Source organism: Hippocampus guttulatus, chromosome 7 (assembly GCF_054856545.1).
Source record: "Hippocampus guttulatus isolate MCC_2025c chromosome 7, RoL_Hgut_1.0, whole genome shotgun sequence".
NCBI classification, from domain to species: domain Eukaryota; kingdom Metazoa; phylum Chordata; class Actinopteri; order Syngnathiformes; family Syngnathidae; genus Hippocampus; species Hippocampus guttulatus.
The window spans coordinates 21,951,678-21,975,555 of record NC_141267.1 but is presented as its reverse complement, the minus strand read 5'-3'; the positions used below and the strand labels follow the sequence as shown (position 1 = coordinate 21,975,555).

Here is a 23,878-nt window from a genome sequence, read left to right as displayed (position 1 = left end):
GATTCGGCTTTAAGAAATTGGAGTTGGCAAATCAGAACAAACAACGCAACAACTCCCCCTGACGACCAAAGAAGACGTCACCCGTCGAGTGACGACGACGACTATGCAAGATCTCGATGCTAATGCTAACGGCGCTAGTGAATACTCATCTTCCAGTCTGCTCAACATGGCTCCCTTTCCGGACGAGGTGGACGTCTTCACGGGCCCGCACTGGCGAATGAAGCAGCTGGTGGGCCTTTATTCCGAAAAAGTAAGTGTGCGAGGGAGTGTTTGTGCTCCAAATATCTTCTTTACAACGCCTATCGCGACAACGTTGGCCCCCAAATACGACGACGCTCGCTCGCGTTAGCTGGGACTGGCGGCTAGCTACGTGATTACGCAACAGGCTTTCTTTTTTTTTTACTACAACACAGCTGCGGATTTATTTCCGTTTGCGCGTAATCAGAATGAATTTCTGCAAATTTGCAAATATAAATGGCACTTACAAGGACGGTAATGCTCCGTAGCGTGAGCTTATCACGCTAACTAGCGTTTGTGAAAGAGGGGTGTTGCTGCTGCGTATGACGTCGATAAGAAAACAATAAAAATGTTGCAACTCTGGACTTCCACCTCCACAAAATGAAACGAAAAGTTTTTTTGATGTTTACAATAACTTTATGAAGAAAAAGTTGTGACTGTGGAAATCGTTTTTTGTTTCGAAACGAATACTTTTAAAACACGTTGTTTTTATAAACCAAATTTAAGTCCCTTTATTTGCAAAAAAAGATGGAGCTATATGTAATTTCCTAGAGAAAAAACTGAAGAATGAGCTTTCCCTCCCAAATCAAACATGAACGGTATGAAACATTTTTTTAGAAAACGGAATTGAAGCCTTTTGCCTACAACACGTGTTTTGCCTTCTGAGTTTGACATATGTTGTTTTTGATTGGCAGCTGTCAGAGACCAACTTCTCCAACATCAGCGATTTCCGCTCCTTCCTCAAGTCGCTGCTGGCCACCTTCAAGGAGTTCAAGATGCACGAGCAGATCGAGAACGAGTACATCATCAGCCTGCTGGAAGAGCGCTGCTGCACCGTCTACAATATGCACTCGGACAACAAACTCTCCGACATGCTGCTGCTCCTCGAGAAGGGCCTGCACAACGTCAAGGTCGGCCCGCTGTCGCGATGCTTTCTTGGGGGGGGGGGAAAAAAGCCCTCTGAGCATCTTTTTAAAAAATAGTCAAACTGCGTACAGTGTTTCCGAGAATAAATGAATAATTTTTATGGGGAAATATTTTTGTGTGGAAAAAAAGTTAAAAATGACAGAGAAACAGCTTTTATGTACCGGTAATCATTTCTTATCTTACACGGGAAAAGGTCATTTTAGGCCCAAAAAATATATATATATAATTAAGGTAGCAGATGTAAAATTTTATGAGGAAAAAAGGTGTAGATTCAAATGAAAAATGGGGTCTTACATGTACAGTAAATTAACTAGAAACGATGAGAATTGGATGTTTTTTTAGAAGGAATTTGATGCATTTGGCTGGCAAACAGTTCAGGTGTGTGTTGACTTTGGCCTGTCACCTTGTGGCACACACCCATGATTATTTCATGGGTGATTATTTCCCATGTCAAATGTGCTGACTCCTTGCATGACGTGTGATCTTATCGGTGTCTAATCGTTATCACGGCATTGATTCCGAAAGTGAAAGAAAACATTGAGGGGTTAAAACTCTCAACGGTGCCAGTGAAGCCATTCGCTCAATGTTTGCTGTGTTCACAGAGCGAGTACGAGCAGCTCAACTATGCCCAGCAGCTGAAGGAGCGACTGGAGGCTTTCACTCAGGACTTCCTGCCCCACATGAAGGAGGAGGAAGAGGTAGACCACCGAACCCTTGTGTTCTCAGATTTTCTCTCTCTCTCTCTGTATTTTTTATTTTTCTTTTAAATTTGGAGATCAATAGTTTTACAGCTTGTAAAAGGCGCACCTTCAATAAATGGCCTATTTCGTCATTTTTTTCATACATTGGGCGAACCGCGTTCTAAGACGCAATCTACAATGCTTCCACTAGATGGAGCTACGCCCAAGGAAACACCAAGAGAACGATCAGATGTCAGTAAAACGTATTTAATAAAGCAGCGACACGGTTCACTTAACCAACAGCAAGTTATAACATTGACTCGTTAACGTTGAACTCTCTTGCCGCTGCTCTATTTCCGTGTTCAACTGCGTAACCGATCGCCTGAAGTTTGAACTCTGCATGATCTCGAGCAAGGAGCCATTTTGGGGTCGAAATATTACCGTCATGACCATACACAAGGCGCATCGGCTTTTAAGGCGTGCTGTGAGCTTTTCAGAAAATGGAAGGCTTTTAGGTGCGCCTCTTAGGTCGGAAAATCATCAAAAGCACTTGAGACTCGCTCGAAGACAACCTGCCTACAGATGCCAGGAGATGCCGACATAAATCACAATGCCGCGCATCTAGCTTGTGAAATCACGAATTCATGTTACATAGACTGCATTCGGTCTGTGAATTCTTCAATGCGAACAACCCACCTTCACGTGAGGCTAAGCTCACATACCGACTTCAATAACACGCAAATACTCATGTTTCCATTTCTTTTTGGGGGGTTTTGGTCACGGCGTTGTTCGAATGGCTGGTCGATTTACAAAAAATGCGTTGCAGGTGTTTCAGCCCATGCTCATGCAGCATTTCACCTACGAGGAGCTGAAGGCCATCAAGAAGCAGGTGATGGCGCAACACTGCACTCAGCAGCCATGGAACTGCGCCGCCGACGTCCTCAAAGGCTTCAGGCTGTGGAGCCACGCCGAGGAGCTACAGAAGGCCTTCAAATACGCAGACCATGAGAAAACCGACTACGGTTAGCTGCGCAATGTTTCAAACTCTTTTAACAGCAGCGGAGCAAAATTATATTTACAGCTGGCCTTCCCACAGAAGTGGAGCATGACGGGGCTTGTTCCATGCACGTCTCCCAACTTCCGGCTGAAGTCATCTTGAGGATCTTGGGCTATTTAGGCCCTCCGGATCTTTGTCGCTGCAGCCAAGTGTGCGCCTCCTGGTCTGAGCTGGCCAAGACCGGGTCTCTGTGGAGGCACCTTTACCCCGTACGCTGGGCCAGAGGTAGTCGATGCCGTCTCAGAAGTACATATTGTCTCTGTTGGGGGGAAATAAGAGAGCGTTTCCAAGATGACGGTCATAATGTCTCTCGAAAAGACTTCATTTGAGACTTAATTTTTCAAGAACCGTTTTCACCGGACTAGTACATGTAACGGTGGTGTACGTATGCGTGTGTGTTAAGGTGACTACTACAACAGCCCCCCTGGCGATTCTGACCAGGAACCGGATGACGGCTGGCTGAGGAGTCGGGAGAAGGAAGTGCGTGCGTACCTGGAGTGGGATGAGGACGCCGACATTGATGAATCTGGTGACCTTGCCGTTATTTTCAGTCATGACGATATACGGTGATAGCTTGACTTAAGAGATGAACGCCTTCCTTCACCAAAACGCGGATCGTTTTTCTCATTTAGAAATGAATAAAGATGAGCACTGTTCATCTACTGCAGCTCCACAAAAAAAAAAAAAGCACCAAAGCAGAAAAACAAAACAAGACGATTGGGTGACGGTTCTGTAAAAAGGGCGTCATTTGGGGCATTCGTAAGTCAAGGCAGCACTGTTTTGTGAGCCATCGGGCATGACTGTTGTGATTCTGATTTAAATGCCGTCACACGCGCGGTGCTTTGCGTCTCAAGACGAGTGCGGCGACTCGTTGGCCATCAGCACGGCCCAGCGTGAGAAGAGACTCTTGAACGGAATCATCCAGAACCTTCTCCCGGTCGTGGGCCCGCACGTCAAGTCGCTGGTGCTGGCCTACGGCTCCACCGTGTCCAGCAAAATGGTGCGTATGTGCGCGCACAAATATTTGAGAGAAAAGAAAATTGCTGTGTAGTATTAGATGATGATTTCCAAAAATCAATACGCAGACATTCATCAAAAATTAAACAAATATTGGGGGGGGGGGTACCTAAAAATTCTGAACGAGTACACAAGTTTTATAAAATAGTAAAGCTATTTTACAACTATTAAAAGAATAAATGGGAATACAATGTTATGGGGAAAAAAAGCCACAATTAGATCACTTCAACATCTTGAAAACAACTTGAAAACTAAAATGAGATGAAAAATAGGCAAGTACTGTAGTTTGGAAAAAATACGTAAATATTTGAAGATAAATGCCACACAGCTATTAAAAGAAAAATAATGTAGTATTACAAACAAAGACAAATATTAAATGAAATACGGCTGGGAAAAAAAACCCTGCATGGGAAGAGGTAGCGAAATATATTCGATGAAAAAGTAGTGGGGAGGAGAGTATCCCGAAAAAGACCCTAATCGTGTGTTTGTACTCGTGTGCATGACCGGATGTACGCTGCGTTTGTGTGACGAGTATGCTAAGCGGCGTGTTGTTGCCCAGGTCCGTCAGATCCTCAGTCTGTGTCCTAACGTGACTTATCTGGACCTGATGCAGACGGACGTCACCGATTTTGCTTTTGACAGGTAAACTTAAAAGATCAAGTCACACCTGAACCGCACAACACTCGCTTGGGCCATCCGCTTTGTTCTTGACAATCGTGCCATGTTTTTGCGGTTCATTGAAATGCAGTGGTATGGAAGCGTATTACTTTCAGTGAAAATTTTGACGGTAGTACCGTATGAACAGACCTTTGGTGTGCGTGGAGGCTTAACGCTTTCCCACATTGTCCTCAGCTGGTCATACGTGGGCGCCTGCGCTTCTCTGGAGCACCTGGACCTGTCGGGTTGCGACAAGATCACGGACCATGCCCTGAAGAGACTCTCTCTGGCGTTGGGGGACCTCAACGCCCCGTGGTCGTCGCGGCGCCGCCGCCAACGGCGGCAGCGGGCCGTCATCTTGAAGCAAGGGGCCGGAGGCTGGAGGCCCGCCTGGGTGCCGGCCGACATCGAGGACTCGGCGGAGTGGACGCGGCGAGGCTGCGACGAGGTGGAGAAGCGCTTGGTGGAGACTCAACTGGTGGGGAGCCTGTGCTGCTGCAGTCGGGGCCGCAGGACTGGCCCCGACGCCGCAATTTTGCACTACGCCGTGTCGGCGGACAGATTTTGCGCTCACGCCGCCTGCTGCGACGGTGACAGCGGCGAAGCCCTCTGGACTCACAGCCGCCACTCGCCAGTGGACACTAAATGCCCCGTCAACAGGACTAAGTCGGGCGCCAGGCGCGTGCTCAACTTTCTCAGCTTGTCCGGATGTTACCAGGTCACAGATATGGGACTCAGGTAGGGCTGCCTCGATTAAGTTTCTTTTTTTTTTTAGAAATGATGAGTCTCCTGATTATGTCATGGATTAATCAGATAAATCCTAATATTTTTAGAAATTTATTATCAAATAGCAAAATGTGCATTTGAGGTACAGGTAGGATTATTTTTCACATGGGGGCACCATCGTCACATGCCACACTTCTCGTATCTGCGACTTTAAATGTGTGTGGCTTTAAAAGCCGGGACCTGGCCTGCGGAGTGATTTGAGAGTCAACAAATGATGGCATACAGTAGTTGACTGTTAAAAAAAAATAAATTACGGCAAAGCTTCAACTTTTATCGGGTTGGGGTGGGGAGACCATAACCTTTTTTTTTTTGCTCCTCTGAAAAGCATACAAAACAAAACAGTGTTTTTCAGTGTTGTTCTTGCCTTTGTGTGTTTGAGGGCCATGTCTGAGCTGGGAGGCCTTCCGGTTCTGGAGCATCTCAACCTGTCGGGCTGCCTGTCGGTCACGGAGGCGGGGCTTCACCAGCTGGTGTCGGCTTGCCCTGCCCTCAACGACGAACATTTCTACTACTGCGACAACATCAACGGTAGGGAACCACATAGAACGTTTCAAGCTGTAATTAACATGACAGGAAAGTTTGTTAAAGTCCAAATACAAGAATAAGTCATCTTTCGAAAATATTTCTATTATGAGAAAAAAAGATGGAGAACTCGTTTTAAGAAGTTGGGGTTTTGTGTTACCAAAACAAAAAAAAAAAAAAAAACAACCATCACTTACTCCCTACTCACGAGTAGTGTTTTTTTATTTTCTGCATATTACATCATCTATTCCCCCCATTTGTGTGGTCAGGTCCATATGCAGACACGGCAAGCGGATGCCAGAACCTGCAGTGCGGATTCAGGGCGTGCTGTCGCTCCGGAGAGTGACAGCAACTTTAGCCCCCGCCCCTCCCTCTCTAATTGCACTTTATCCAACTGGATGTCACTTGCTGTACGTTGCTGTGTGAAACTGTTATGACATCGTTGCTCCGTGTACACTCCAAGGACCATTTGTTTCGAGAGCCACTCTTTCAACTTAACAACATCCAACTTTCCCCAATGTGTGATGAGTTTGGTGTTTTTTATTTTGACTCCCCCGACAAAAGGGTTTCGGAGCAGATTAGAAACACTGTCACTCATTGAAAAGGAACAGCAGTGAGTAAGGTTGTCATTTGATAAGAGAAATAAAAGTTACCCGATGACAAAAAAAAAAAAACGTGAAATCTTATAAACATGCTTGCAACACTCAATTGAAGTTTACAGGCTATGCAGAAGATGCTTGTATATCAAACATATATCAACATGTTTATATGCCAGTTAGAAAATTAATATATTCAGGTGATCCTTCATAAAAACAATCTGAATCAGTATCTTTTTTTTTCTTCTGTAAAACACTTTGCATGGGTAGAATTTTACTTCGTCAAGAAGGTAAATTTTACTGGTGAAGTCCACAAGCTGGAAACTTAACTCGGCAATACTCAGCATCACGCGATGGCGCGAGTTAAGAAAAGTGGAGCTCAATTCATTTCAGCTCTTTTTGGCACAATGACGTCATCCAGATTCAATGGCATAAAGGTGAGATTTGACCCTCGTACGAAGAGAGAAATGCTGACCTCTTGTGGCATTTATTGAAAATCAGCTTTTTGTGCGATTTTCACCTCATGATACAAAAGTGAAGTTGTAATAGGTGGAAAGAAGCTGTTATATTTCGTATTTTGCAGTCTGACATATTAAAATAGATTTTAAAGTTAACCTAAAAAAGTTGTAATATTTCACATTGTTTCTTTCAAAGATGTTTTTGTATCATCGGGTAAACAACGACGTTGAACCGAGGTGGAGCGTCACTCAAGATACGCTGAGTCAGCCACGGATGCTGACACTTACCTGTACAAAAATTTCTTGCTTGTTTGTGTGCGCGTCAGGCACGCACAAGAGAAGCGAGGTACACCCAGACAGAGAGTACGTTGTTGGGGTAAGGGTGGACGTAGACGGCCAAGGCGAATTCCACGTTGGCTGTCTGAATGGTGTGCACCCCCGTGCTGTGCACCGCCTCCACCACGGGGCCCATTTCCGAGAAAGCCATGTGCAGTGGGAACCCCGAAATCTGGCAGGGGGGTAAATGAAGCGTCAGACCCCATGAAGGAGCCACACCAAACATGAATATATCTATTTTTATTTAATCGTCTCAGTCAGTTATCAGAATTTTATTCTGCCAAGTATTAGAATTGGCAGCGTCCTGAAAAAAAATACATGTAAAATAAATAAATGAATGAATAAATATCGGCAGAACTTAAAACTCCTTTTGTTGTTGTCGCCGCTCACCCGGTTGTCACCCAGCAGGTTCTGCAGCTCGTGGCGGTGACCCTCCGCCAGATCGCGTCCGGCGTTGCCGCCTGGGCCGCTGGCGCCCTGCTCCAGACTGGGTAGGAAGTGCTTGAGGGCGCTGGTGCAGTAGCGGTTCCAGCGGGTGGGGCGGTGGGGGCGCCACTGCATCAGCTTGTCGCGCAGCAGCTTCTCCAGCCTGACGCGACAACAATTCCACTCTTTCAAATAGAGAGCTTTGAAACTACCCAAACAGGACAGCTACATTAGAATTAAATGAATGACAATATTTTCGCTATGACCAGCAAAATACTAAAAACAATAAAAAAAATTTTTTTTAACATGACAATTAATATATTGAAAACAATAAGATTGAAAAGACCCCCAAAATACTTTTTCCCCTGACAATGGGATTCGCTCACCTCTCTTGAAGTTCGACTGCGGTTGCTTTGTCCGAGTGTCGGTATACCAGCTCTTCTGGCTGCGCACAAAAGCACATGTATGATGAAATAATCGCCAGCTGTGCGTACAAACAAGTGCGGTGTAGTCACCTGCACGCTGGAGAGTCCGGGATGGGCGAAGGAGCGTGTAAAAAAGGGCCTCCAGCCATTGGCTCGGCTCACGTCGAAGCTTATCCTCATGGGGGACGTGTGCTCTTGAATGTTGAACCACACCTGCCACAAACAAACAACTTACATCTTATTTTAATTGTATTAGGTGGTGTCTTCAATTGGGGGAAATTACAGTAATCCTTCCGGAAATGTTCAAATTAAAAACAACAACCGTCATTCAGCTGTTATATTTTTTTGGAATACTTTTTTGGTGTGTTTTTACAAAACGACTGTTGCAAGCGGTTCTTGACTGACGTTGTCGGCATTGACCAGGCAGCCGACAGCCTGCAGGGGGCAGAAGGTGTCGTACTGTCCGTAGTATTGCCCGCTGCCGGGGTTCCAGATCAGGTAGCGGCCCTGTTCCAGCGTCAGCACGTAGGCGCTGGAGCCCTGCCAACACAAAACAACCTTTGAAAAGCAGCCGGACGGACGCAAAATCGCTTCACATGGTCACTTCGCCGACAAAGAACAAGGTGTTTTTTGTTTGTTTTTTAAATCAAATTGATGTGGCACCGCATACACAAAATGGCTGCCTAACCTCCGGTATGGCAGTGCCAATAACGAGCCAGGCCTTCTTGCCCAGGAACAGGAAGTAGTTGCACAACAACACGGCGTGTTCCTCTTCATCTCCAGCGATCAACGTCAGGAATTGCTGGAAAGAAGTATCCAAAATAATTCCTTGATATGGTCCAAGAAAGCGTCTACATATACACGTGCGCGCGCACGCGCACGCACACACACACACACACAGTCAAGTCTCGAGGACATGATACTGACATCACAGGTGCTCCACAGGTCACAGATGCCAGCGAAGGACACTCTGTCCGGTAGAGACGGAATGAGCGACACAAAGCGCGCCACCTGGGCCTGCGTGGAGAGAAAACGTGTGACTCACAAAGTGCTGCTGAGACATTCAAGTTCTCTGGGGCTAGAAAGTTGTCACTTGGTCCGATTTTTGCTTTGTGCCACCTCAGTGAACTTTTGGAGCTTGAAGTTTCCGAATGATTGAATGAGATCAACAATTCAACACCCATATAGAAAATGACAACACTCGCAGGGAGCTCCTCTAGGCACAAATGCTCAGAATGGACTCACTGACTCAAGTTTCTGATGTCATTCACTAGGCCACGCCCCTTAAAGGCACACACCCAAGCCATGAACACGACAGGACACACAGTCATTTAAAAAGAGGCTCTTACGGGTAAATGGCATTCATAATCCGTACATGGTACCATCAATAACGGCACCATTTTTTTGTAGTCGACTAGAACAAACTTTCGAGTGCTTGAACCGCAAAGTCTCACCGTGGCCTCCTGAGGTTCTTCGGCCAACAATTCCTGCGGCGGGTTGAGCGGTCGTATGTAGCGCGTGATGAAGACCGTCTTGCCGTTGAGGTCCACCACGGTGGTCGTGCACGGCCGGCCCGGGAACTCGGCGGCCGCCACGCGCTCGAAGCGCTCGGCGGCCTGCAGCAGACGCTCGTCCTCTTGGCTGTCAAACTGAAGAGGAGAAATTCAAAGGTGGGCAGGAGAGGAAGGCGGGAAAGGAGCGGCTGACGTGCGACGCTAGCAGACGGGTTACCTTGAGTTGCTTTATCTAGAACATGCAGAGAAGCAGAAAGGAGAGAAATGAATGACAGTGCGGGGACTACTGGGGAAAGATTCAAAACAAGGGAGTCCATTAAAAAAAATAATAATAAATTGCAAACAAATGTGTTAACGACATGCTTTTTTTTTTGAAAAGTAGAATAAAAAAGGAAAATTGGCACAAAACTAGAGATGGGCAAGTCGGTGGCCACTATTTGAGGAAAGGCGGTCCCACGTGGTCACACATGCATACTAGTGGCTGTTGTCGTGGCGACACGTCATGAGGCCGACCTTCTCCCTGATGGATTCGCCGGGCAGCAGCTGAGGCTCGATGGTGATGAAGAGTGTGATGAAGGCTCCCTGGCACAGGCTCTGCATGGCCTCGTAGGCGCCCGTGTTGCTGCTGCTGCGCTCCTTGCTGTAGCCCAGCAGCACGGCCGGCGTGTTCACCTTGAAGGTGCCGTCGATCTGCCGCCGTGCACGCACACGTACGTATTATTATCATTTAATATTTGTGAATCTGTTCATTTCTTTTTAAACATTTGCATTTTTCAATCAATACTTGAGTGAGGCTACGTCAGTAGTTTTCCTTCATGTAATATTTTAATATTTTTCCAACGTTTGTGTTTTTCTGTCCATTTTGAAAACTAATTTTTGTCACAATTTTTGTCTAATATTTTGGTAACTTCATAAGTCTATTCTTTTTTTTTTTGTGTATTTATTTATTTATTCTTTTAAGGAAATGTGAACATTTATCACTTCTTATTTTTGTCCACAGTTTGGATTTTTCAGGTGGTAAGTGCATACATTTCATCCAACATTTTGTCCATTTTTTTTCTCTCTGGATATTTTTGTGTCATATTTGCTTACCTTTCAAATATCTTATTCTTACAATGATATTGGTGTTTTTATTTCCAGAATACAGTATGTTGATGTTCTCAAATATTTGTGTCTTAAAATTTTTTATATATATATATATATATATATATATACATATATGTGTGTGTACAGTAGTATCACTGTATAGATTAGTATCATCTCCCCTATGAAAGAAAGTGTCTGACCCTGGACTGCGCGTAGATGGTGCTGAAGGGAATCTTGACGGAGCCCAGCCAGTGCTTCTCCACCCGAGTGTGCAGCGTTTTGCCTTTGTCTTTGTCTTTGTCGCTCTGCGTACACCACAAGCGCTCACATTTCGACCAAGCTGACAACATTCATCACGACACGAGGAGGGGGAAAAAAAACAAACAACTTACCATGCCGATGTCACGAACCACCTCATCAAATATGTTAATGAAGACGTCATCCTTGACCGACTGCAAGCTAGCGATGCTATAGTCCCCGTTTGGTGCGCTGAGGGGGGGGGGGAGAAAAATTAAAAGGAGCATTTATTATCCTCAAATTTGTGCTGTTTACATCAGCAGACAAGACTGGGGTTTACCGAAAAGGCAGCTGCAGCTCCTCGTTCCAGCAGGGGTTGGGCCCGTCGGCGGTGGTCGTTTGGAAGACGTTGCGCTGGAAGGAGACCTCCACGAAGGGCCTCACCTGGACCTGCGTCCGCAACACAAACACCTCGTCGCTTGTCGTTGAGCCTGACGTGCCGCCGTCAGTGAGTCCGTCCGTCCTACCTGGCTGATGAGCCAGTCACTGGCCTGGATGGCACCCTGTGGCAACTGTCCTGCTTTACTAAAATATAAAGACGAAGTTACATCTCAGAGAAAATAACGAAGAATACAGTGGCGCCCCGACATCACTTGTGCCCCAGTTTTGCGCTGTTGCAATCATTTTTTTTTGGCTTATGTCGCTCAAATTGAAAATGAGTTTCAGGTACTCTGCCACTAGATGGCAGCAGCAAACTTCACAAACATCATCAGTTCTTGTAAGTAAAAAGCTGAATGAATGCATTTTCCGTTTTTTTGGGTGAGGGTATTTTGCCAAATGATCTCAAGTGAGTGCTGAATAGATGATGCAGATGCGCGTCGATGACTTGGGGAAACAAGTATGGGCGCACTTGCAAAGTGCAAAGTTGTGCGGCGGTCTTCCGCTCACCTGCTCTGCGAGCGGCGCACGGGGATGTCGTACGCCCTCAGGACGTTGACCAGCAGCTTGATGTCTCCGTCGGACAGGTTTTGAGCCGTCACCTTCTTCCTCTCCTTCCTCTGAGGCTTCAGAGGACGCTTGGGCTCAGCCAAGTGGAAGAGGTTGAGGCCCAAAATCCTGATGGTTCCCCACAAAATATTTAGTCAGCAAACTCGTGGTGGTGTTATGTTCATCTACATCAGGGATGTCCAAAGTCTGGCCCGTCGGCCATTTTGTTTTTAAGACGCAAACAAACGACTTGCAACTAAACTCTGTTTGAGTGTACCCTCGTTTGCGTATGATTCGGTTTTGTCCAAAATGTCTCCCGGTTTTCGTCCAAATAAACAACACGGAATCGATGCACGTTCATCCGAAGCATTCTGTAAAGTGTATGACACAATCCGGGCTTTCAGTGTCAACTCAAGGCAATTAGAAGCCACCTGGCATAACACTTGGACGACATCGGCGTCACACAACCTGCAAAATTCCAACTTCAATAAAAGCAAACATTAAAATTGACAAAAGTCAGGCCTTCAAAGTAAAGACACACCAGTATCAGAACAGTTTGAGCGCACTCTCTTTGGCGACTGCGAAAAAGAAAACCCACTGTGTGCATAATCAAAGTGTAGCGAAACTGTTATGATACCAACATGCTTTTACTTTGAAGACTTGACATTTGACAAGGTTGTATTTCGCCGATATTGACCCCAACTTGTAAGAGAGTCACCAAGCAGACCAGGAGGGAAATTGTCATTTGGATTTTGTAAGATTCGGTTTTAGGCAGATCTGCTGGAACGGATTATTCAAAACCCGAGGTTCCACTTTCAAAATAAAGCTGACAAATAAATGTTGTACCTAACGGCTTGATGGATTGGTTTAGGTGTGTTTATATAAAGTTGAGGAATATCAGAGTGGCTCTGGCATCCTCTCGTTTTTCCGTCTTCTGCTCTCAGAGGAAAACCTTTGGACACCCCTGATCTACATTTCAGGACAAATTGTCTTCACAGAAATATATAAAAGCCAACAGGATTTTATCTGCTCACATTGCTCAGTCCCCGCCAGGGATTTGTATGAACAAAGACCGTTGGGACTACCAAAAGAATCCGAATTCAAAAAGGTTCTTGCTCAATCTATTTTTCAGTTGCGACTGTTGTCATGAAAACCGGCACAAATTAACATTAGAGGACGATTGTGAGGGAGGAAACTGCTTCATCCTCAGCTTAGCAAAACCAGTTCGGTTTTGTCGCTTTCATACATGGCAATCACAACTAAAAGCAAAACGAAACTGGGATGAGAATCACGATTGGAGGAAAGGTAAGAAAAAACGCAAATCTTTCCATATTTTTGAACAATTTGGAGTTACATTTAAGAAAAAAATCTCAGCAAAACTGTGGAGGGAGCTCCTGGGCTGGGTTATGTGTTCTAACTAGCTGGGAAAGGGGAATGGGGGGGGGGGGGGGGGTAAACAAGAACATACTGAACATACCCTGGACCGGCACCGCTGTTAAACATGCATAGCAGAAGAAAACAAAGAGATAAGTACAACAGAAAACATGATCAAGAGACACTAGCATTGGGGGAAAAAAACAAACAAACCCCTTTGTGATTGCAAACTGCTCCTAATCGGCGCCTTGACTGGTCCCAGAATTAAAAAAATAATAAAGCTTAAAGTTTCACTTCCGAAGACGTAGATACACGTTACTCGTACTTACATCAGCAACTCTGCCCTGCCAGTCATTTCTATCGGCTCAGGATTCCTCAGCTCTAAAAATGCACCGCCATCTCGAAGGTGGCGATCTGGCACTCTTTGCAAATGTGCTCCCCTTTTCATTTTTGTGTGTGTTTTTGATTTTGTTACAGAAATAGACATGCAGAGGAAATACAAGACAGAAAATGAAGTTAGTGCTTTCTCTACGAGGACATGCGACATGCATGAGAAACCCACAACAGAATCAAAGGTTTCTATTCACTATGACGTGCTTCCAGGTGGCACCGTGAGTAAGCGAGCCCTTCTGTGTCATTTGACCAAGGAACAACAATGGCGAACTGTAATTTGAACCTTCTTCTCCACCGTTGTAGTTCAACTGTTTGAAGTGCCATTTGAAAAGATGTGAAGTGACATAAATTGCTTGGAAGGGAGATGGAATGCTCAAACGAATGCTAAACATGGCTAGCCTGCTAGCTAAATTACTAAATTACTGCTAGCTAAATTTGCTAAATTACTCAGACAGCCCAACCAAACATTTTATCCATGCAGCTCTGGGAGGGAAAAAACTGAGCTTTTTTTTCTAGGCCCATTTTTTAATTCCTTGCAAATAACCCAAAGCTTTTTGTCATGGCTTTCAGTTCCAGTCAGCGACGGTTGCTTACTTTTCCGCCACCTGGATATAGCCTTTGCTTACAAACACGAGGAAAGGGTCTACAACATGAGATGAGCTAAAATGATGCAAATGCAGTTGAGCGGAATGAGCACTTTTGGAATGAGTTACCCAAAACACGGCATCTCCTCCTCGATGACCATGTCGGACAGCAGGAAGTGATGGCTGGCCAGGAGGAACCTGTGGATTACCGCCTCACGAATCTGTCGGCGGGAAAGCACCACTCTGAACGTCCGCTCATTGCAGGGAATACAATGTGAAGTCTTGTTTTTTTCCCCCCTCCCCCACATTCTTTAAACAACCACAATACATCAAGCAGCGGCTTGAACGATGAGCCGCCATTTACCCGAAGAACCCTCTGAAACATTTGATGGCAAGTGACATCCGATTGCTTTGCTTAATCACCTTCTGGAGGTACTTGGCAACCAAGGCTCGATGGGAATCGAGATGTTCTTTGGTGTCGATGATCTCGCCTTCCTTCAGCCTCTTTTCGTAGTCCTATAAAGGGAAGAAGGAAAAAAACAACTGGACTTTTCCACAGCGAATAGACCATAATTTTCAGAGGACTTCTCTTTTTCCGAACAAATGGTTTCTTTTTAAATTAGAAAACGACATAGCGGTATATATTTTTTCAGCATATTTTTTTTCAATTATGTTTCATGCTGCTTACGAGACACCGCCGATGTCAAAACGCATTTCTTGATGCCGTGACAGGTCCTTTCCCGTCTGCCATTTACCTGAAACACTTTATCGGTGACCTCTCTCTCGCGAGAGGGGACGCACTTGTAGTTGCGAAACTCCGGCACTTCCTGGTTCCGGAGCGCCAGCAGGCGGAAGCGCCGTGACTGCGCCAATTCGTCGTCGCTGGCAAAGTTGAACTCCTCCTGCAGCTGCTCCAGACGGAAGTAGTCAGGGGCCGTCACCTCGCCGCTGCTGGCCACCTGACGCGCACACAAATAAAGACACGTGTATGTGACACGTTTGAGTGGTGACTGAATTTTATTTTAGTTTTTTAAGGTGCATACTTTAAGCAGCTGCATAATGGAGGCATTTTTGGGATCGTTGGGGTCCAGTCGAGACTGCATGGCCCACTCGCTGATTTTTTTCGTATCGCCGGAGGAGCCGATGTGGGAGATGGCGTCAACAGGACCCACGCCACTGTGAGGGAAAAATGCATTAAGTGCTCGAATCATTGGCTTGTATACAATACAGGAACATGTAAAATCGCAAGTTATTAGTTTCAGTTATTGATTCATCTTTTGAAGCATTTGAGTTTTTATTGTTAACAAAAATGTTCTTTCAAGTTTAGTTTTTTCATTCGTTGTCTTTAATTATAATAACCTCAATATGTTGCAGAACAAAAAGCAATTAAAAAAAAGTCTAAACAATTGGCTCTCCTACCCGTGAAGGACGCTGGGATGCTGAGACATGGGAGGTGCGAGTGGCACGTCGTCCTCGTCGACGCCCCATGAAACGCAGCACGACACCTTGCCAGAGGTCAGAAGGATCACGTTGTCACTGCCTTCGGCCGTGAAGGAAAGGGGAACATCTGTGTATTTCATCATCAAAACAAAAATGAAATTACAAATATGAAAAAAAAACAATGCATGAAAAAAAATGGAACCAAATTATCATTCTTTGGGCTTGATGGAGGTTTGCGCATCAGTGACTTTTTTAGGTCCGCCCCTCTTTTATTGAACTTGATCGACTGTATTATTATGATCTGCGGTTAAATACATTTAAAAAGAGAGACACTGACCACTGCCCACGCCCTCGTGGTCAAACATCACTCTCTGGTTGCTGCTGAACTCAAACTCCTCGATGGAGGCATTGGCCGGCAACACCGAGGAATGTGGCACAGGCACGTAGACTTGTGCTAGGAGCAAGCACGACGATCCCACCTCCTCGAAGACCTGCGCAGCGCAAATACGCAGATAATGTGGATGCCAAACAGCTTGTGAAATAGATCTAGTCATCATGTTTGGAAACAGGGTATTTCCTGGTAGCAAAATGCGACTAGCAAAAAGTGGCTAGCGCTGACCTGAAAATAATGACCAAAATTGTTGTGTTTTGGGTTGTGTCACCCGAAAGATTTTTTTTTTCAATTTCCTTAAAAAAATGTCGATATTAATAATAAAAATCAAATGAATCCAGTGGAACATGTGGGTGAGGAGGTTAAATCGAGTGGATGTCGTAAATGGAGAAGCGGCAGTAAAACAGGCTAAAATGCAAGCATCAGTGGTGAGGCATTAATACTTGAGATATGCCGGCATTGTTTACGAGCGGTGCATGCAAAGAAAGTGCAAATAAATGTGATGTGATGGTGAAAAGGTCATGAGCTAGTCCATCGTGTGTGGATGAAGCAAACATGCCGTACCTGTAAGGTAATGCTACGGGGGCAGTTGACGATCTTCAGGTTGAAAATCTCCCCAAAGTGCACTCTGAAGTCAGAAGTGAGCATGCGGCTGTTGGTCTGCGACACCTCCTTATCATTGTACAGAATCTTGATGAAAACTGAGCGTCTGGCAACGTCCTCTCGTCGAGCCAATTCGCCTCTACGAAAGGGGCATTAGAACATTGTTCAAAATCAATGAGATTCCTCCCTAATCTCACACAGTGTAAAGAAGAAGAGTTCAGCTCTCCCACTCAAAATTCATCAATCGTTATTTGCCTACGACCGCAAAACTCGCGGTCCTCGTACCTGGGGCAGAGCTCCGCCTCAGAGATCTTTCCAGAAGCAGTCAACTCCGGAATCAAATTGGCCTCGCCCGGCTTGCGGCGTATTCTGGACGCTTTTTCGCGGACCTGCTGCTCGATGACCTCAAAGTCCAGCTTTTCCGGGGGCTCCGGCTTGGGTGGCCCTTCTTCGTCGGGCCCCTCGGATTCGCTCACCTCTTGGTCTTCCTCTTCTGTTTCATCCTGAGTTTGTCCTTTCTTCTTCTTTCGCTTCTTCTTCTTCTTGGATTTCTGCAGAGAGCAATGTTAGATCCATTATTGGTATGCAACTGGTCTCTTCACCTGTCTCACTGCCTGACATTGGGATTTTGGCCTGTTTTACTGCTGCTCCCCTACCACCCCCTCCTGCTTGACTTAAATTAAGAGACCAAACGAACCCTGCATCAGAAAGAAAGAGGCCATCAAGGCAAGGGGAAGATTGAAATTAAGGGTTTCAAATCACATGGGCCGGCAGTGATAACTGCAAAGACATTTGGCAGATGAGAATGGCAAGGCAACAGAGATGATGAAATGGAAGCAGCTCAGCCAAGCGAAATGTTTGCGCGTACATGTCAGTCAGTGCTTCTGAAGCCGAGAAGGCTTTGCTGTTCCTGACCTCATACCACTGGATTTGATATCGTAACGATCACGGCGGAGACATGCACATGTGTGGCCACCTGTTTCCTCTTCCAGGCCTTCCACTCGTCAAGCTGCTTCTTGTACTCGGCCAGCTTGCTCTGGTAGTCCACCTCGCCTTCGGCCTCGAGCTCCCACACCTCGGACAAAATGTCGCTCTCGTACTGGCGCTCGTCCGACTGGCGGTCCACGTTCTCCCTGGGGCCCACGACATCAGTTACACACAGCGTACGGACACACTACTTAGTAGCGCGTTGTGTGAATTGGACATCAAATAACCGTCACTTAAACATGTCTGCAAGTTGAATTCCGGTGAAATAAGACAGGCGTGCGTGAATATGACATTGTGAAATATAGACATTGTCACTTTTTATCTTCTCATATCGCTCTGGGGAAAATATCTGAATAATTTAACACGCCATGTGGCGTACTCAAGAAAAAAGGGTTTTTCAAATTTAAAAAAAAAAAGGTACAATTTAAAGAACAAAAGGCCAGCAGCTGCTGGACTGTGTGTGTGTGTGTGTGTGTGTGTTTTTAAAAACAGATGTACCTAATGTTTTGGCCTGTTAAAGCAAGAGTGAGTAGCGGGCGGGGGGGGGGGGGGGGGACGCTTACCGTCTCAGATAGAGCTTGTAAGGCGTGTTGGCGAACTTCTGAAACTCTCTGAGGGCCTTGAGCTCCTTCCAGACTTTGATCAAGCTCTTCAGCAGCATCCTGTCCTTCTCCTGCTCACCGTCCCGCAGTAGACGCGTGTTCCTGACGGGACATCCGGACGTGGATGGTGGGAAAAATTGTGCGGGGAAACGGGGACATCGGGTCGGGACGGCAAGCCGAGACCACTGACTTGACCTCCACGCTGTACTCTACGATCCTCTGCTGCATGGCCTGGGAGAGGCTCAGCTCGCTGTGGATCTCCAGCATGTTCCTCATGGTGTTCCTCAAGCCGTTCAACTGCAGCACACCAACGCATGCATCACTGAACCCGTTCTATTTTAACCGTCAACAATAAGCAATTAACGGGACTTTTCAAAATCCTTTCTCACACTTTCTACCGCCGAGCATGACACATATTCCGCTGATATTAACGTAGCAGCCTGACCTTGTCCGTGAGGTGCTCCGCGAGGTTGTTGCGCTGTCGACTGAGGTACTGGTCGAACAGCTGAGCCAGACGCGACGCCAGCACGTGCTCGCGACTGAAGAGCGGGTGATGGGCGAAGATGAGTCCCGACACGTCCACGTCCAGCTGGTAGCGTCCCTCGGCGACGGCATCTGCCGCGTCGGTGCTGTGCTGTTGGACGTGCTTGGAATTGAGCGGCTGAGGAAGCGGCGATGCCAAAATTGGGAAATTAAAGTCAAACAATTGATTGGAACGCGTGTGTACATTCATTCTGTCGAACCAGACTGCGGTGCACTAATTCTGACTGTCAATGAAATCCACAAAAAAAAAAAAAAAAAAAAAAAGACATGACAGTGCATGAAGGTGGTGAAACATTTTAAGTCAATTTTCCTGAGACTTGAAGCTGCGGAATTTATGGAAATATCCCAAAATGGGACACTTGCCTTGAGGTATTAACTGTGAAGTGAGTCACACACATTCAAGCATAAATGTAAACATTCTGCACAGAGCTCGTTGTAACACAATAAAGAAAAAAAAAAAAGGCAGCCCATTAAGAGACAACCTTCAATTTTGTAAAGCCCCGGTTTATTCCCATGAATTCCGATCAAAGGTTTGCAACTGTGAAACTTCCTGGAATGTCACAACCCCCACTTTGGATGACGTATGTATGGTGACAGCTGACCTTCCTGTACACGGTTTGCAGGGCGGCGTCCAGGTCGTCCTCCAAATGGAAGAGCGGCGGCCTGGTAGAGGATTCCTTGATGGGATCTGGCAGAGCGATGATCCTGCCGTCATCGCCGAACCATTTGGCTCCCTCAAAGGAATAACAGAAAAAAAAAAAGTGCCAAAAGGACAAACTGGAGGAAGACGGCGGCGGCGAGGCGTGTTGGCAACCTCACCTCCTCCATTTTCAAAATGCGGTTCTCCAGAAGGTTCTCGTTGGTGGACGTCACGGTAGGCCGCTCGCCCACGTAAAGACCCTCCTCCTCCAGATAGCGAGGCCTCACGTTCTCGGGGAGTTTCACTGAGATTGGCACTATGACACGGAGATGGGAAAACGTTTTAACGTTTTTAAAGGCAATACCGTCTTATTTGTATTCATTATAAACCAGATGATAAAAGTAAATTCGGCTCCATGCTTCGTCAAGGAACAAATTAACCGTGGGGATGTACAACACCATTTTTTTAAATTTTTTTTTTACAACACCATTTTTTTTTCTGATACCAGTACGTATTCTTACTCGAGTACTCACTGATACCGATACCAAGTACTGATACCATTGGTACCTTTGTTGTGCAATTAACACAATGATGGATAATGATGAAAAAAAAAGACCTTATTGTCTTTCTCATTCGCTGGTGTGTCAAAAGGCCGCAATGTAGCGCCAACTTTAAGTGCATGTAAGTATCGGTGCTTGGTATCGGCAGCCTTCACGAGGACCAAGACCGTGAAATAATGCCGGTATTGAAAAAGCGCAAAGAGGCGGTGCAACACGGCAACAAACAAGCCATTTTCATACCCGTTTGAGAGCTCGGCGTGTAGACGAGCGCGCGGTGGCGCAGGGCGAGAGCCCGCAGGCCGATGTACTCTGCGCTCTTCACTTCCACAAAATCCTTGGACGTTTGCTCGATGACAAAGACGTTGCCGTCCTCGTCTTGCATGAGCGGCTCTTCCTCGTTCTAAAGGCGGAGGGGGCGAGAACAAACACGGGATCGTGCAAACCACTTTCTCACTAATATGTGGAAAATGCTCAGTTGCGTTGTGTTGTAGTCATTTAGCAAAATATTACGGCTGTCGAAATGTAAAATTACACGGAAGATCCATTTCCATCCCAAGTTCTCAAAGTGCATCTTACACGGGCTTGGCTTTGTTCGGGGCTGTGTTCCTCAGCCTCTTCCGGTTCTTGGCCGCCATCCTCGCCCGTTTTCCTCTGCTTCTGACTCTTTCCGCTCGTGCTCTCCTCCGGCTCGGGCTCTGGCTCAAAGTTGAGCGTGAAGAAGTTGTACGCCTCCTCGGTGGTTGGCCGCTCCTTTTCCACCTGTTCAATCGGGATAGAAATAAATGGTTTGAGACAAATTGGCGCGTCTCTCACCCATGGTATACGTACGTCCGTGTACTGTGCCCAAACGTATTGAAAGGGGTAGGTCAAATCGTTAGTTTTTGGGGGTTTTTGGCTGCCGTCACACACAAAATTGGAATGTGCCCCAAATGCAGAAGAAGCAAGTCAAGAGTGGCGGCCTTACGCATTTGATGCTCTCCTGGAACTTCACCCGAGAGCTGGCGGCCTGAGGAACAGGCTGAGCGCTGGAATCGGCCTCCGAATCCGCCTGTCACGCAGAAGAGGAACTTCAGCCACGCGCTTTATCCACCATTCAAAACATTTACTCAATTATCCAAATCGTTGCAGATTCTTTTCCTGATTGATTCGTTGTTGATTAATCTTGACACCTGTACTCACCTCTCTGTCAGACCTCGCGACCGTCGTTCTGTCCCGGAGGCCGCGCAGGCGACTGGCGTCGACCTCCGACGCCTCCTGACGCTGGAGGCTCTCGCCTTGCGACTGGAGCGCACGACAACACGCAAATGAACACCTTCTTGCCCTGCCCAAACGACATCCAGATTTCTTCCACGCTCACCCTGGCCGCTCTCAGCTTCTCCTCCAAACGGCGCGTGACAAAGCGGTCAAACTGCTGCGAGGCGCGACTCTTCGGGGCTTTGGAGGCAAGGCCTTGACGATAAAATACATTGGCGGGGGGAGAAGTGTCATTTAGAAAGAGACATACAGTGAACACCCATTTATTGCGAGGGATGTGGTTCAGACACGCCAGCGAAAAAATCTGCAAAATGCAGATGATATTTTAAAAAAATAATAATTATAATCTAATATCACAACCTAATTAAAGCCCACCAGTTTACACATGCAAAATGCCACAGACAGGTTTTAACACACGTTGTTAGATCTAAATTCCATTTTAGTAGAGATGGGTCAAATTTGACGCGAAACAGCTTCAGTGGCACTTGTACAAATGCCACTTTGGAATATTTTTGCTTTTTGGTGTATTGTGGGTCACTTTAGGAAGCGTCAGCATATTCCAAAATGAAAGAACAACATTTGGGGTATTTTTATTGCTGTCCAATTTGATCTGAGTAACATGTTATAGTTACTTGCTCATTGACTTGTATAATTGTCCTTTTTTTTATTCCCAGCTCTCATGGAATTTGTGGGGACGGAGACAAGGGACTCACTCGTTCTCTGAAGGTCTGTGGTCCTCTTTGAAGAGCCTTCATCTTCACTGAGATGCCGAGCGCTGGCAAGCTCCTCCACGTCATCAGCGGGGAACTCCTGGGTGGAAATCTGCTCCAATAGCTATTACACAAGCACAATTTCCAAGTCCAGTAAGTTCTATTTACACTTGGGACTGGAAACCATTTGTTATTATTTGTAAAGATCAGGATTATTCTTCCGGATGGCAGAGAAGTGAGTGACACAATCTCAGACTGAAATGATGGCAAAAACTTGCCAGATGTTTCGGAAGTGTATAGCTGCCACACCAGAAAAAATACAGCTCAATATCATATAATTATGTGATCAAATTCGCATTTTGGACTGATATGCTTCATGTTTTAACGTGATAAGTTATGGTGTTAAAATGAGTTGCACATTTGGCAGGAGAAAACAAAGCAATTCCTTCTGGTTCAGGTCACTGACCGAGCTCTCTGTAGGTGTCTGTGTCTTGTTTTGTTTTTACTAATACTAAATTAATACTTTTACTCATACTAAACTAACCACCCGGAAGTATTGTGACATTGAGTGACAAACCCTTTTCCTTCTCATCTGTCTCTGGGCCCGTAACTTTTGCTTCAGGGTTTCTCCGGGGTCTTCCTCGCTGCTTTGAGCATCCTGCAACACAACACATAACATGCATAGTTAGCACGCGAACGAAATAGTTATTATTGCAAGGAAAACGACGTTCAAAATACGGAAATCGTACTGTACACCAACCCTCATTGTTGTCTGTAGCGACTCTTCACTCAGCCTGGAGGACGGAAACAGAGCCTGGAAAGAACATGTTGAGTCACGTTGGACACGATTTACTCAAGCATGCCTGAGCATTTCAGTAAAATAAAAGTTCTCAGGTCTGGCTCTTAATAATAGGCACTAAGGTGCCGCCCCAAAGGCCTTGCTCCTCCCAAGGCACCATATTAACAGAGGAGTGGTATGAGAGAAAAAAACGGACCAAAAAAGTGTGACAACCCCCCCAACTCCCACCTCCCAAAGAAAATGACTGCAAAAAACTCAAAGCTGACAAAAATCAAGTTGGAAAAAAAGCAACAACTGAGAAAACACTGATAAAAAAAGAAAATGATGACGAAACAAACAAAATCTGACAATTATATGGCAACACAAATATGTGACAAAAAATGTTAAATACATAAAATCTTTTAAAATATGACAAAATTTGGACAAACATCTGACCAAAAAAAGACAAAGACATGGCAGAAACAAACAACTCTGACAAAAACTGACATTGGACAAAAAATACTTCAACTCAAACCTAAATAAAAGGAAACCGGACAAGAACGCAAGTCATATTTGAAAACCTCTTCTCGTGTAATTTTACCTGCTCGTCGTCGCCCTCACGTTTGAGTTTCCCCAGGGTTTCTTGCAAGGATCTCCGCTGCTTTCGCAGCTTATCTCGAATGGCGCTAGGAAAGAAGGGATGGAAAATAGTTAGCGTTAGTTTAGCCACGTGCCTTATTGTCGCTGTTTCATGCGGAAATACATTGGATTGACCGAATTGGTTTAAGATACAAAGATGCTAACTATTCGACATTACCTCGGGGAAGCCATGGCGAACGTAGCGGATTTCTCTGACGTAAAAATGTGATTAATACAGCGTAACTTTTTGGTCCATTATAACCCCTTTATGTGGGTGTACTGGACTCGTTTAAAACGCTTGTGCTTCCCGTGCTATAATTCCGAAATACATTTTTAAAACCAAGGCATTCTGAATCGAACACGGCAACCTCTTCAGTGTCTTCACTAATTCCCTCAGTTGTCCGACAAGAGTGTGACGTTATGCAGTATGAG

General features: G+C 45.7%; 2 protein-coding genes across 5 annotated transcripts; one reads left to right on the top strand and one right to left on the bottom strand.

Annotated features, from left to right (window-relative positions):
- Positions 1-103: 103 nt before the first annotated feature.
- Positions 104-6,709, top strand: fbxl5 (F-box and leucine-rich repeat protein 5). The gene is made up of 11 exons (XM_086116266.1): positions 104-250; positions 933-1,148; positions 1,767-1,862; positions 2,671-2,866; positions 2,941-3,126; positions 3,305-3,430; positions 3,756-3,901; positions 4,478-4,560; positions 4,771-5,313; positions 5,741-5,889; positions 6,153-6,709. Exons 1-11 carry the CDS (start codon positions 104-106, stop codon positions 6,227-6,229), a joined length of 1,965 nt encoding a protein of 654 aa, XP_085972392.1. The 3' UTR covers positions 6,230-6,709.
- cc2d2a (coiled-coil and C2 domain containing 2A) lies at positions 5,612-23,837 on the bottom strand. 4 transcript variants are annotated; one of them, XM_086116253.1, is made up of 41 exons: positions 23,625-23,837; positions 23,409-23,493; positions 22,790-22,843; positions 22,607-22,687; positions 22,033-22,153; positions 21,423-21,514; positions 21,245-21,346; positions 21,030-21,113; positions 20,642-20,824; positions 20,306-20,465; positions 19,685-19,821; positions 19,468-19,599; positions 18,768-18,983; positions 18,513-18,619; positions 18,284-18,424; positions 17,710-17,866; positions 17,019-17,284; positions 16,695-16,872; positions 16,077-16,230; positions 15,719-15,866; positions 15,343-15,475; positions 15,055-15,258; positions 14,723-14,815; positions 14,429-14,520; positions 13,426-13,440; positions 11,910-12,077; positions 11,489-11,546; positions 11,302-11,411; positions 11,117-11,213; positions 10,925-11,029; positions 10,152-10,328; positions 9,856-9,870; positions 9,579-9,773; positions 9,052-9,141; positions 8,813-8,926; positions 8,530-8,664; positions 8,215-8,337; positions 8,086-8,144; positions 7,664-7,862; positions 7,226-7,445; positions 5,612-5,872 (listed from the first exon to the last, which is right to left on the bottom strand). In XM_086116253.1, the coding sequence occupies exons 1-40, from the start codon at positions 23,636-23,638 to the stop codon at positions 7,260-7,262; spliced, it is 4,980 nt and encodes a 1,659-aa protein (XP_085972379.1). In that variant the 5' UTR covers positions 23,639-23,837; the 3' UTR covers positions 5,612-5,872; positions 7,226-7,259. The 4 variants fall into 4 exon arrangements, with proteins under 4 accessions (XP_085972379.1, XP_085972382.1, XP_085972381.1 ...); XM_086116256.1 differs by lacking the exon at positions 9,856-9,870; XM_086116255.1 differs by lacking the exon at positions 13,426-13,440.
- Positions 23,838-23,878: the final 41 nt, after the last annotated feature.

What these genes read in the sequence shown, in the direction of transcription:
- fbxl5 (XM_086116266.1), top strand. Translation starts at nt 104, where the DNA reads ATGCAAGATCTCGATGCTAATGCTAACGGCGCTAGTGAATACTCATCT. An exon ending in TGGGCCTTTATTCCGAAAAA is followed by an intron (nt 251 to 932) that starts GTAAGTGTGCGA and finishes TTTGATTGGCAG; the next exon opens with CTGTCAGAGACCAACTTCTC. An exon ending in CTACTGCGACAACATCAACG is followed by an intron (nt 5,890 to 6,152) that starts GTAGGGAACCAC and finishes TTGTGTGGTCAG; the next exon opens with GTCCATATGCAGACACGGCA.
- cc2d2a (XM_086116253.1), bottom strand. An exon ending in AGAAGCTGAGAGCGGCCAGG is followed by an intron (nt 21,347 to 21,422) that starts GTGAGCGTGGAA and finishes CGTGCGCTCCAG; the next exon opens with TCGCAAGGCGAGAGCCTCCA. An exon ending in GAGGCGGAGCTCTGCCCCAG is followed by an intron (nt 16,873 to 17,018) that starts GTACGAGGACCG and finishes CCCCTTTCGTAG; the next exon opens with AGGCGAATTGGCTCGACGAG.